The sequence below is a fragment of the Lycium ferocissimum genome, chromosome 8, assembly GCF_029784015.1.
Source record: "Lycium ferocissimum isolate CSIRO_LF1 chromosome 8, AGI_CSIRO_Lferr_CH_V1, whole genome shotgun sequence".
In the NCBI taxonomy this organism is placed as follows: Eukaryota; Viridiplantae; Streptophyta; class Magnoliopsida; order Solanales; family Solanaceae; genus Lycium; species Lycium ferocissimum.
The window spans coordinates 23,266,683-23,280,276 of record NC_081349.1 but is presented as its reverse complement, the minus strand read 5'-3'; the positions used below and the strand labels follow the sequence as shown (position 1 = coordinate 23,280,276).

Here is a 13,594-nt window from a genome sequence, read left to right as displayed (position 1 = left end):
GGTGGTGTGAACAATGACCTTTTATTTTTGTCACTTTAGTTAGGTAGCTCCGCAGTTTGAAGTTGTCCGTAGTGTGTTACTAACACAGTACCTGACGGACTCTTCGAGGTCCCCCAAAAAACAAAACAAAACAAAAAAGCAACTCAGTTATAGCCGTCTCCACCAACCCAACGTCACTCACTCACTATATATTATTAACAGCGACTCTTTGAAACCAACAATACTCTGTTATAGCCGTCTCTACCAACTATAAAGCACTTTTCCTTTTTACAGAGAAAAAAAAGAGGCGACTCTCTGAAAAAAAAATGGCAAGTTCAAGTTTGGTGAACCTCAACGCCTCTTCTTCTTCATGGATCGGTCAACAATCGTTTAATCAACGGTCTGGATCTTCCTGCCGATTGCCTTCTTCTAGTCGCCGTATCTCCGTCGTCCGTGCCGGATCTTACACCGATGAGCTCCTCAAAACCGCCGTAAAACTCTCTCTCTCTCTCTCTCTATATATATATATATATATATATATACACACACACACACACACATAAATCTATTACTTTTATGTGTTTGCATGTTATGTGATCGGATCTAAAAGCTTCTTTTTATGTAATTTATGTTGAGTTTTTGTTTTGAACATGGCTAGAATACTGAATTTTGAAACTTTCCTGCCGTTGTTCAGTGAATTGGTGGAAATTTCAAATGTTTTGTTTTTCTTAATTTTTTTTATAGTGATGCTTATGCATATGTTTTTAACCGAAGTGGCTCTTATATGTTTGGCTGTAGTTATGAATGATGAATCTTACATGGATGAGTTCTCAGAGCCGCCGTAATCTCTGTGTGTGTGTGTGTTTGTTCCTTACTTTTATGTGTTTGCATGTTTTGTGATCGGATCTAAAAGCTTCTTTTATACAACGCATTAATTTTGACTTGATAATACTTCTATTGGGGTTAGATTGAATTTGTGCTTAGATATGTGATTAATATACTGAATTTTGAAACTGAGCTGTGGGTTAATGGAAATTGAAACAGTTTACTTTTGGCCAAAATTGTGTTTTAATTGCTTATAATTAGGATAGAAGGCTAGTAGGTAGTCTCACTATTCTTTCGCACTAGTAGGCTTAGTTTTGCTCTACTGTGTATTGCCCTTTGATTCATGCTTTTTTGTGTTGGGTCTTGTCTTTCCATGCTGTTTTATCATGACTTCTTTGCTCTTGTTATTTCTCATTTTCGCATTGCTTTGATTTGCTTGTCTGTATCTGACTCTTTTCCCTTGTTTTCCCTTGTTTTCTTTTGAGCCGAGGGTCTTTCGGAAACAGCCTCCCTACCTTTCAAGGTGGGGGTAAGGTCTGCGTACACTTAACCCTCCCCAGACCCCACACTGCGGGATTCAACTGGGTATGTTGTTGTTGTTGTTGTTGTATAATTATGCTGATATATTGGGCTGTAGTTATGAATCGAATTCCTTCTAGAAAGGATCTGCTACATGATTTATTCAAGCTACGCAGGTCTTCAGTATCCTAATTTTAGGCAGATGATATGATAATTCGTTTTCCAGAGTTACATGAAAGTGATCTCTCTCTCTCTCTCTCTCTAATTTATTTACATGCTTCCTGATCACATCTAAACACTTTCTTTTTTTGTTAAGATCATTCATTATTTGTTGATTTTTTCTTGTCAATTCCGCTAGTATATTGAATTGTGAAATTGTACTGCCATTTGGTTCAGTGGATTGGTGGAGATTGAAAAGGTTTAGTTGGTTAACTTTTTTTTTTTTTTTTTAAAGTGATGTTGATATGTTTGGATCTATCAATTGAATTCCTTGTATAAAGAAACAGCTACAAGGTTTATTCTAGTTGTATAGGTCTTCAAAATCCTAATTTTAGACTGATGATATGGAAATTCGTATTCTAGAGTTACGTGAAAGTGATCCAGTGGGATTGCGATACTTCTTTTCTGTTGGTCACCACATACAAACATGCTCATCATGTATGTGAATTTTTATTTAGTTCAGCAAGGATAGATTTTATGAAAGTTGTATGAGGAAATTTTTTAAGGTACCTTTCTATACACTATATGTTTTAGCCTGATCTCTTGTCTATTTCATGTTATAAATAACAAGATAAAACAAATCACTTTGTTTTTTGGTAGTTCACAAATCATTTGTAGAAGCAATATTATTGATGGAAGCGCATTCCTTAAATTTTATGTAATTTCTTTTTTGATGAAGAAATTTTATGTAATTTCTTTGAAGTTGAATAAAGTCAGAGACGGTTCCAGCATTCTTTTACATGTGTGCATTTAAAAAGTTCTTCTTTCGCATATATAGACATGGTCTGAGCCGCAATCAGCGGGTTTGGTTCAACATGCTACGGAGTGCTTAGATATATCCGCCTCCTTATTAAAAGTCACCTTTGCCTAACATTCTTGTAAACTAGGAGGATGTGTGGTAAAAGATGTTCTGCAAAATATAACAATGCTGAACCTTGTATATTACTTGGTGTAGAAAACTATTGCATCTCCTGGAAGGGGCATCCTCGCCATTGATGAATCAAATGCAACTGCCGGAAAGAGACTGGCATCAATTGGGCTGGACAATACAGAAGCTAACAGACAAGCTTACCGTCAACTCTTGTTGACCACTCCTGGCCTAGGTGATTACATCTCTGGATCCATTCTATTTGAAGAGACACTTTATCAGTCCACTACTGATGGGAAGAAGTTTGTTGATGTCTTGCACGATCAGAATATTGTACCTGGGATCAAAGTTGACAAGGTGTCCTTTCTAACCGTTCAATGTTTTGTGCAACTTTTTCTGCGCTTCAGGATTTTGCTGCTACCTTTCTTAAACTTTTGTTGCAAATAATTTGGTTGTTGAACTTGGTCCAATTTTAACCCTTCTATTTTTATTTTTTTTATTTACAGGGTTTGGTCCCCCTACCAGGATCCAACAATGAATCTTGGTGCCAAGGATTGGATGGATTGGCTTCTAGGTCTGCTGAATACTACAAGCAAGGGGCCCGTTTTGCTAAGTGGTATGCTGTGCCCTTTCACTTTTCTTCTGCTAATCCTCTCTCATGTTTTCTCTTATTCTTCCATTGGAAGACCAAAGTGCATTAAACTTCAACATAAATGATATGCGGCTTTGAAATTTTCAGGAGAACAGTTGTTAGCATTCCTTGCGGTCCTTCTGCTTTGGCTGTAAAAGAAGCAGCTTGGGGTCTTGCTCGATATGCTGCTATCTCTCAGGTAGTTTTTTAGGACTTTTTCTTTCTATTTGGAATCCTTCCAAATATCTAACAACAAAATATGAGATGACTAAGTCACCAGACTCGCCTCCGTAAGCATTTGTTGGTTGCACTTGTTATTGGGTATCCTCCCATCTTTAGAGTCGGAGAACAATCTTTAAGGGATCTGTATGGTTTGGGAAATGGTGGAAGCTTATCTTTCTATTCATGGATTGCTAAAGATATCTTTTTACGTTGTGCAGGACAATGGTCTAGTGCCAATAGTGGAGCCTGAGATTCTTCTTGATGGAGACCACCCAATAGAAAGAACACTCGAAGTCGCTGAACGTGTGTGGGCAGAAGTCTTCTACTACCTTGCAGAAAACAATGTTGTTTTCGAAGGAATTCTGCTTAAACCTAGCATGGTTACTCCTGGGGCTGAACACAAAGAGAAGGCTTCTCCAGATACTATTGCCAAGTACACACTCACAATGCTGAAAAGGAGAGTTCCTCCTGCTGTTCCAGGGATCATGGTACAAATTCCTTTCCTTTCATAACTGATTCCAATGGATTGGAAATATATGCTGTTACGTTTTTACTAGTTCAAGAAGTACATGGGGCAATAACAACATTCTCATAGGTAGCAGTGGCAGCTTTTCTCTTTGATATTTTTTTTTTAATTTTTTTAAAACTTTTCTTTCAAACTTAATTGAGTTTTAAGGCCAGAATCTCAGATCGAAATAGAGAAGAAAATGGTATATTTAACCATAAGAAAGGTAGAGAAACTTCAGTTCGTAGATCCCTTCTGATTATATGCCTGAAAAAGTCATCCTCATTTCGATATAATGTTGTCACCGTCATTTTGTTTGTGAAATAAGTTGTTTCATTATTGGCATCAAGAGGATGTAGAGATTATCAAAGTAAATATGCCAGCTCCACTACATGATGTTATAATAGGGCCTGGGAGCTAGCCAAAAACCAAAAAATCTGATGATGCCATTCATGTCGAAGGCTAGTCTAAGGTTAGGGAGCTAACAGAGTCTAAGTTGATCAGTATGTTGTCACCATCATTAGTAAAATTTGGATTAGCTTTCGTAAAGAATATTAAATGTGAGACCTATTACCAGGGAAGGGAACTCACATCACGACTCGCTTGAATTCTCAGCTCTTGGGGGGGAAAAAATAGCATCCATTATTCCGCTGCTCCTTATTGTTTTTTTCTTTTCCTTATATTTTTCTTGTTCAACCGTACTAAAAACGGTGTGCTTCTCACCTGTCAGTTCCTATCCGGTGGACAATCTGAAGTGGAAGCGACACTCAACCTCCACGCAATGAACCAGAGCCCCAACCCATGGCACGTGTCATTCTCGTATGCACGAGCACTCCAAAACTCTGTGCTCAAGACATGGCAAGGACGTCCAGAGAATGTGGATGCTGCACAGAGGGCACTCTTGATTCGTGCAAAAGCAAACTCCTTGGCTCAGCTCGGAAAGTACTCTGCAGAAGGTGAAAATGAGGAAGCCAAGAAAGGAATGTTTACTAAGGGCTACACCTACTAAGAACACACTCTGCTTTGCAACTTCTTTATGTACTTTCCAGTTTTTATCGTTTGCTAGATTTGAATGCTGAAGAGGGCTTAGTGGACAATTGCTCCTTCTTCTTTTTTGATCTCAAGTTAGTGTATTTGGTTAATAAACTGCAAGGGGTGATTCGTCGAAACACAATGCCAGAAAATGCTCGGGTTTATACTTTATATATATGAGGACATGTACGTTCGCAAGAATGTTTAAAATACCTTGTATAATTACATTGAGAACTGCTTAAAACATGTAATGTTTTTCTGTTGTCCCCCTCCCCCACTAATTTCTGCTGATGCTGCTTTTGTTCATTCTCCTTTATATATTTCAAACTCCTCTTTCTCCTTAGCCTTGAATCTGTTGGTTATGCCATGGAACACAATAATGGTTCAATTGTTGGTGAAATGGATAGACATTTATGCAGAAAAACAATGACTGGGAATTTGCAGGTGAGCCTAGGCATCAATAGGAAACACTAACAACAACATACTCAGTGTGGTTTTACAAGTGGGGTTTGAGGATGATGGGATGTACACAAGCCTTACTTTTACTTTTGTGGGTTAGAGATGTTGTTTCCTATAGACTCTCAACTCAAGAAAAGCAGGGTTTGGGGAGGGTGGGGTGTACTCAGACCTCACCCCTACTTTTGTAAGGTGGAGCGCCTGTTTCCGATAGATCTTCGGCTCAAGAAAAGCGTTTATTTTAAAACGGGAAACACTACAACAGACTTCTCTTTACTGTGTCCTTATTCACAACACTTGCGGGGCTCTGTTAATCTAGTTAGGTGAAAGAAGGAAATATTGGCTACTGGTATGATGACGTGCGATGGGCCTCAAGAAAATCACAGCTGGCCAAGAATTATAAAAAAGGAGAGCTAGTAAAGGATTAAGGGCCTGTTTGGAAAGCCACCTGGTAATTGGAATTGGTGTAATTACTAGGGTAGTAATTATACAGCCTAGTAATTACACAATAATATAATTACAACGACCTATTTGTTTATCATAGCGTAATTACAGTGTAATTACAAGCGTGTTATTTGGTTGCACAAGTATAATTACACAGTCAGTTTAATTTAAAAATAAAATGTAATTATAAAAAATTTAAAATTAATATTTAAAAAATATTGCCTTTATAAATGATATTAAATTAGTTATTTAATAACACATTGTTTCTTGAAAATATATTAATTAATAATCATATATTTGTAAATAATATTGTAACAAAAATAATTGATATACATTTTTCAAATTAATATTTAATTTTAATTAATTATAAAACTTAAAAGAAGACTTTTTTTGTGAGAACGTCATGGATTGGATGTTTGACAAAAAAATAATATTAAAAAATATAATGCCATAACATTATTTAATGTTTGACACAAAAAAATTCATCAAATGTAAGTGAAAAATAAACAACATGTAATGTGAAAGCAAATAATTTAAAATTGGAAATATAACCTAAATTCAAAATCCAAAAGAAAAAGTTTAACATAAATACTCTTATGTCAAATTCTAACATTGTATAAGTAAGTTCAACGTAACTTAAGTAAATAATTCAAAAGAAAGGAAAAATATAAGTCTATAACCTCATTCACAATGAAATTCTACTTTTATAACGTCACTCATTATATGTCAAGTTTGTTAATCACTCATTCTTTCCAATATTAAGAGGTGTAGTTTTAAATATTAGAATAATAACACGTTATGCTAAATAAAAAAAATAAAAAAATACGAGCAATTACATGGAACCACAAGAAGTAAAGGTTGGGAAGGAGAAGAAAGAAAATGAAAAATAAATAATATAAAAAGAAAAATACATTTTAAAAAATAAAAATAAAAAAGAAATTAAAATAATAGAAATAAAAAAATATTAAAAATCAAAAAAATTAAAATAATAGAAATTATAAATAAATTCAAAATGAAAAGAAATTAAAGTAAAAAAAATAAACAAACTAAAAAGTAACCCTGTAATTACAGGATGTAATTACATCCAATTCTCAGCCCCTCCTTGAGAATTGGAGAGTGTAATTACACCCTATCAATTACACCCAATTTTCACCTAACTGTGTAATTACTTGGTCAAACAAACAGGCCAAACTGTGTAATTACACCCAATTCCAATTACCTGGGTGGCTTTCCAAACAGGCCCTAAGGAGATTGTTATTGAGCTCCTTATTATAAGACAAAGAATTGTAAATGGAATAGTCAACCAGATAGCTTTAACAGATAACCAATTTAGTGTCAGTTGTATTGCTACCACATGAAGAGGTCCTAATTCATACCCTTCCTAAAAGGTGATGCATTAGTACTACTGATAGATTAGCAAGGACAAATTTTGTTTAGCTCTATAGTTACAATCTGTTTATCTCCTTTGAGAACTAACTCTCGAGTCCAAAGAGAGTTGTGTATATTGCAATACTTTGATTGAACAATATTTTAACTTTGACCAATAGGAGTAGACAAAACGTTCGATTAGAAAAGGACTTATTTTATTATTCCTTCCGTTTCAATTTACGTTGAACTTTTCGTTTCACGAGAACCAATTTAAACTAATATTTAGGTTAAATTAAATCAGATCAACTCAACAACAACATACCCAGTCAAATCTCACAAAGTGGGGTCTGGGAGTTAGAGTGTACTCAGGGTTAACTCAAGGTAGGTAGAGAGAACGTTTACAGTAAACCTCAAAGACACAAAAAAAGAATTCAAAGCAGTATAAAAATAAATAAATAATGAGAGTGAATAAGCCATGAGACACTATAAAAAGAACATGACGGGGTAGTATGAGAAAAAAAAAAAAAGAAGAAGCAATAACTACCACAAATTAATACGATAATTAAAGTACAAAAAATAACACATAATAGAAAGCACAAAAATATTATAACTCTAGAATTCTTTACATATTAGTATGATAAAAAAATATTGCTCCTAATTTATAAAGTTTGAATATGGAAAAGGAAAAAGTGTTGACAAAGGGAGTGAAAAGAAAAAAAAATTACTCTCTTTGTCTCAATTTGCTTAACACTTTTAGTCAAATTTCTTAATTTGACAGTATATTTAAACATAAAATCTTTAAATTTTTTGAAATAAAATTTACATATTTAAAAAATACATAAAAAATACTATAAATTATCATAATTAATAATTAAAATACATAAAAAATAAGAACTATCAAAAAATAAAAAATGTCAAACAATATAAGTATTTCATAATTAATAATTTAAAATATTTAAAAGGATATGAAAAAATTAAGTACTCTTGGACAGAGGGAGCAGTATTACCCTTGATACGCTGCCTGTGTCTGAAAAAGAAATGCAATGGCGACTCTAATGTATCACATGTTGTCATCATCTTCACTGTTATCTCTAGGACTTTACCATCTCATCTGCACCACCAGAAACCGCCTTAAATCCACCGTCGGCGGCGACTACACCGCCAAACCCTACCACCCTCTTTCCTTCACATCTCAACCACATCTCCGCCGTCTACCTCTTTACATCCTCCTTGTATGCCTATTGATTTCCTTAATCCACCAATCACTCGTATCTTTCGATGCTGATCCTCTCTTAAAAGGCCATACACCTGTCCACAAATTCACTTCTCTACAATCTGCTGCTGTTGTTTTCGCGTTTCTTATACTTGTTTTGTTCATTGTTGTCTCGGAATCGAGTAATGTTCTTCCCGTACCGTCTGATCTGTTTTTTGCGATTGCTGGTGCGCTTTTTTGGCTTCAGTATTCGGTTTCGGAATCGAGTGCTTCTGTTCAGACTTCCGATCTGCAAGCGAAATGTGATTCGGTTTCTGCGAGAATTTCTGCGATCTCTGCGTTGCTTTGCGTTGTGATCGCTTTTCAACCTAGGGTTTTCCTTGCCGATGTTGCGCTTGCTGGTTCTATTTGTTTACAGGTGTGGGGAAAGTTACGCTCTGTCTATTTTTTGAAAATATTTACGCCATGTTTGTTACATGATTTAGCTCATATTTGTGTATAAACATCTTTTATCCACTATTATACAAGGTTGATACATTACGCGGTGTAAATATTTTCAAAAATTGTAGTATATTTTTGAAAATTTCCGTAGTAATTCAAAGGTGTAGGAAATCAAAATTGGTTAGGACTTGGTATTTTAAGTATGCGTTTGGCCATATAAACTTCTTTTCACTTTATTTGGAATTTTTGAAGTTGGAGTTGAAGACGGAGTTCTAAAGAATATTTGGTTGTTTGAATGTACTGAAAGTGAAAATAAGGCTTTAGTTGTTCTCCAAATTATTTTCAAATAAAGTGAAAAAAAAAATGAATAATTCTGATGGCCAAATGAGTCTATTCATGTCTAGCTAGGATTTATAGTCAAATTTATATAAGAATACGTTTTTTTGTGTTAAGTTAAAGTAGGTTTTGTACTGTTATAAATAGTCATGTTGCTAGCTATTTTCATATCGCGAGGATTGTAGAGGGCATTCAGAGATATTCATGAATTTTGCATAAAATATCTTCCTTCAACAGGGACTATGGGTTCTCCAAACTGGACTTTCGCTTTACGTTGACGCGTTTATACCTGATGGTTGTCATAAGTTGTTGGATGTTGTTACTGGTGTAGAAGGTTCAACTAAGTGTGATTTGGAGGACTCTAAGCTTAGGGCTGTTGCTATACTCGATTTGGCTTTTGTAGTTCATGTGATGTTTGTGTTGCTCATCGTTGTTGTTACTTATGCTGCCGTTGCTAAAACTGTTGGCATTAGGAGATTTGGCTCTTATGAGGCTTTGCCAAATACAGACTCAAATATTATACAGATGAAGGCTATGACTGGAACTCAGGCTTGATTTGTTCATGCATTAGGTAAATCATTCTCCCCTTAACTCTCGTTGGTTGCTGGTTAGAGTTATGTACGTATTAGCGATACAAGAATGGGATTTAGTTATTCATGTACTAAATTAGTTATTCTATCTTCTACCCCACATAAAATAATGCATAAATTGACTCATAATGTATGCATGTTTTATTTATGTGAGATCGTAAAATGATAACCAAACACCATACTTGGTGTGCTGAATTTTATAAAAAACAGTGAAAAAGCTACGAAATGTGGTATTAACTATGCTAGTTCTAATACATGAATGACTCTCTTCCTGACCTGTTAACAACCAAACATGGATATGTTAAGAGCTTAAGCAAAACAATTAAAGGGGGAGATGGTGAAATGTAAAAAGATGCATTGCTCAATATATAACATCTTGTGAACACTATATTAATTATCTGCATTCTGTTTTGTCCTTTGAGATGCTTGTGCGAGTGTTTGTTACTGTGTATGCATTATCGAATCTCCTAGGCTGGATAGATTCCTATATCTGTATTATGAAAAAATTTAGAAAGAGTGTCAGAGCAAAGGAATTATGCACGTTGCTCGATGGGATAACACGACGTAATAATACAATGAGAGATGAAAAGAAAACAACCACCAGTCTAATCCAAATATAGAAAGAAGCTGGGTCTACAGGCCCATCCACAGGGTGTTAATATTAGTTGGTTTATGATTTAGAAAATAGTACCTAAACCACCTCCAGAGTGGGAGGTGATAGTATTGCACCCCCAATAATAACCAAAGCATGCTCAACACCAGTATCAGAGGAAAGGGAGATTCCCTTAGAAGTTTACCCTTTTTTGGTGGCGTACCAGACAGTTGGAGAATTAAAGGCATGTTATCCATCTTTTACATATTATAGATCATAGTGCAAAATCACAAAGGTAGAGGTAAGGTCTGCGTACATCCTACCCTCCTCAGACCCCACTTGTGGGGTCACACTGAGTTTGTTGTTGCTGTAGTGCAAAATATACAACATAGATAATGCAAATCACTTGTACAAGTAGCTTGCCAGCACGCAAAGCGTAAGAAAACATGAAGAAATGACTTCATGTTACATCAACATGTGATATGACTTGTGAGGTAATGTACATCTTATGCGTAATCCGAGCTTAATAAACAGGATAGTTTCATTTTCCTTAGGATATCCTGTTTGAAGAAAACTAGATCACAGCTAAGTTAGCACAACAGATCTTGCCTGCCATATCCTTTCAGCGTTACCCTCACATACTTTGCTCTTATTTTGTTGCAATTGTGCTCATCGGCTGAATTAGACCTATTAATGTTTTTCCCCTTATTAAAAAAAGGGCTATGAATGTTTTTTATGTGATTTATAAAATCTTTTTTTATAGTATTAACTGAAATTCTTAAGCCTTAAGTCAGTGATTTCGACCGTGGTTTCTGCTCTCAAAATGTCTTGGTCTGGGCTGGATTATCCAAGACGGTTCTTGCTCAGGAATTATCGAAAACACTGGAGCCACTAGGGATTCTTCTTCTTCTTCTTCATCATCCCTTGTTTCTTTAAGAATTGATATGAGCAAAGCCCTTTGATAGAATTATCGAGGACTTCGTACAGAGGATCCTTCTCAATAAGGGCTTTTCTCCTGTATCAGTCAGGCTTATCATGTACCACAACTTCATCTCCATCTATTCTTTTAAATGATTCACCTGTTAAACTCCTTAAATCTTTATGTGGTCTTTGCAAGGGGTCCTCTATCCCCATGCTTGTTCATTCTTTGCTGAGATGCCCTTTCTAGGGCCCATAGTGAAGTACTATTGTATAAGGGGAGCCTATCTTGGTTGAAGGAGTCGAAGAAAATAAACTTGCTCTCATTGGGTATATTATTCCACTCTCGTTTACCATCTCGATTCATATGCTTCTGAGCTATGTTCACCACAAAGCTGATATGATCATTCAATTATTCTTATCTAGAGACCCCCACAGAAAATCTTCTTCTTGAGCTGTGAACCAACTCGGGGAGGGGGTGTAATTGAAGAAAATTGTCTCTTGAACATTACTTCTCTTAGAAAAGTTAAGTTGGAGTATCTGGCCTGGAGATGGATCTCTTTCTAGCAGTAAATGGAAAATATCATAAAACTAAGCCCTTTCTTAGTCTCTCTGTCAAAAGCAGAGTCTTGGACCTGGAAAGGCATCTTAGTTGGTAAAGAAGGTCTCTGTGAGTGTCTTAAATGGAAAAGGGGTGATGAAAAAACAATTGAAGTCTTGGGTAACTCTATTCCATTTACAACTGAAATGATCCATTTCGTCCATTTTCCTTTGAAATATTGCTCCTGACTCCTGAGACCCTTACCATTCCCAGTTCACATTTTGCTATGGATAATGATATAATTGCGCCCGTTACTTGGGTTTTGTGAGCCTAATTGATTCCACTCTCCAGTGAGAGTTTAAAGATATTTACTCCAGCATCCAGAATCCTTAGCTGTCAGATTTAGAAGTTTAGACTGTTGGTTAGAAACTTCCTTTGCCTCTCTATAGCATTTGTTTCACTTGGAATTGTTAACAGACTTCCTACTAAAGCTGGGTCAGTTAAGAGTACTGTTAATATCTTGTGGGCTTATGGCCCATGTCTCATATTAAACTCATTAGAGCAGACACTGTTTGTGCTGAAAACTGGCATGCTGGTTTCAGCTAAGTTGCGCGGACTTTTCACTTTCGATGCCGCACCCCTGTTGGATTCTCCAAAAATACGCTACTTTTGGATAATCCGACATTCACCTGTTGACATTTTTGAAGAGTCCGAGCAACATAGCTGGTTTGAACTCTTTGTGCTTTGTCTAGGGTTATGAGATAGAAACTGCACGCAATCTTTTCTTGAATTTGCCTTCACTTAGATTGGTATGGTTCGTTCATCTTCTTTCTCTCGCAAAATTAAATCTTCTTTCCACCTATTTTTCGGAGTAATTCTCTTTAGTGTTCTGAAAAGCCTCTTCAGTAAAGCAATGTATGGACCATGGCCATTACTGTTTCTGTTCTTTTATCAAGCATTTGGAAGCATGGAATGTAATTCTGTTCCAGCAGCTCTTAGTTTTTTAACAGTAGCTGATAGTTAAGAAGCTTTTCAGGTGATGATGGTCAAGAATGTGATTGAAGCCAGGGAGCTACTATAGCCTATGTTGCTCGGACTCTTCAAAAATGCCACCGGGTGCGTGTCGGATCCTCCAAAAGTGGTGCATTTTTTGAAGATTCGACATGAGTGCGGCAGCATTTCTTTAGAGTCCGAGCAACATAGCCTATAACTTCTACATGGCAGCATCCTTTCAGCCTCACAACATCTGTGGTTATTGAGAAACTATTCTTAGTTCTTATCATCAGAAACTGGACTCCTTTGCGATTGCAATTCCTGCAGATTCTGTACCTAGTTCCTACATTGCTAAAAGTATTTGCTTTGTCTTGCTAAATTTATTGACTTCACATATTTGCTCTTTTTCTAATCAATTATCTTTCGTTGATCAGCTTACAGGGAGGAGTGGCATACCAGTTAGGTTAGTCCATCATTCTTGGCTGCCATTTCTGAATCAAGAAGTATAGCAATCTAAAAACGAGCTAAGCTCGCCAAGAAGGCTGCCCAAAGCAGATTTATGGCACCCTCAATTCGGTTTTGTTTTTGCAGAGTTCAGGCTGATGGGAGTATAAGCAGCTTCTTTTGTACTGGCCCAATACTTTCAGTTAGATTGTATTTTATTTGGACAAAATGTTGTATGAAATGTCAAAGGCAGTGTAATTCAGTAGGAGGAGGAAGTTTTGACTCCTGCCTTTTAATCCTATATATGCTAAACTCTTCAATCTTGTATCGAAGGACTTATCGTCATAGGCTGCTTCATTTTGCATATCAACAAAGGCGGATTTAGCATGTAACATGTGGGTTCGCGTCACTTCAGTAGCTTTTGGTTGTATTAATAAATTCGCTAAATATAAATATTT

The 13,594-nt window shown here is 36.0% G+C and overlaps 2 protein-coding genes across 3 annotated transcripts; both read left to right on the top strand.

Annotated features, from left to right (window-relative positions):
• The first annotated feature begins 109 nt into the window (after positions 1 to 109).
• On the top strand, positions 110 to 5,046 carry LOC132067605 (fructose-bisphosphate aldolase 3, chloroplastic). Its single transcript, XM_059460880.1, has 6 exons — positions 110 to 470; positions 2,498 to 2,767; positions 2,917 to 3,026; positions 3,150 to 3,240; positions 3,482 to 3,751; positions 4,499 to 5,046. The coding sequence occupies exons 1-6, from the start codon at positions 306 to 308 to the stop codon at positions 4,775 to 4,777; spliced, it is 1,185 nt and encodes a 394-aa protein (XP_059316863.1). The 5' UTR covers positions 110 to 305; the 3' UTR covers positions 4,778 to 5,046.
• A 2,998-nt stretch (positions 5,047 to 8,044) lies between these two features.
• Positions 8,045 to 13,461, top strand: LOC132067603 (uncharacterized). Of its 2 annotated transcripts, XM_059460879.1 has the most exons (4): positions 8,045 to 8,699; positions 9,296 to 9,629; positions 13,127 to 13,155; positions 13,284 to 13,461. In XM_059460879.1, exons 1-2 carry the CDS (start codon positions 8,112 to 8,114, stop codon positions 9,611 to 9,613), a joined length of 906 nt encoding a protein of 301 aa, XP_059316862.1. In that variant the 5' UTR covers positions 8,045 to 8,111; the 3' UTR covers positions 9,614 to 9,629; positions 13,127 to 13,155; positions 13,284 to 13,461. The 2 variants fall into 2 exon arrangements, with proteins under 2 accessions (XP_059316862.1, XP_059316861.1); XM_059460878.1 differs by having other exon boundaries at positions 13,127 to 13,461.
• The last annotated feature ends 133 nt before the right edge of the window (positions 13,462 to 13,594 follow it).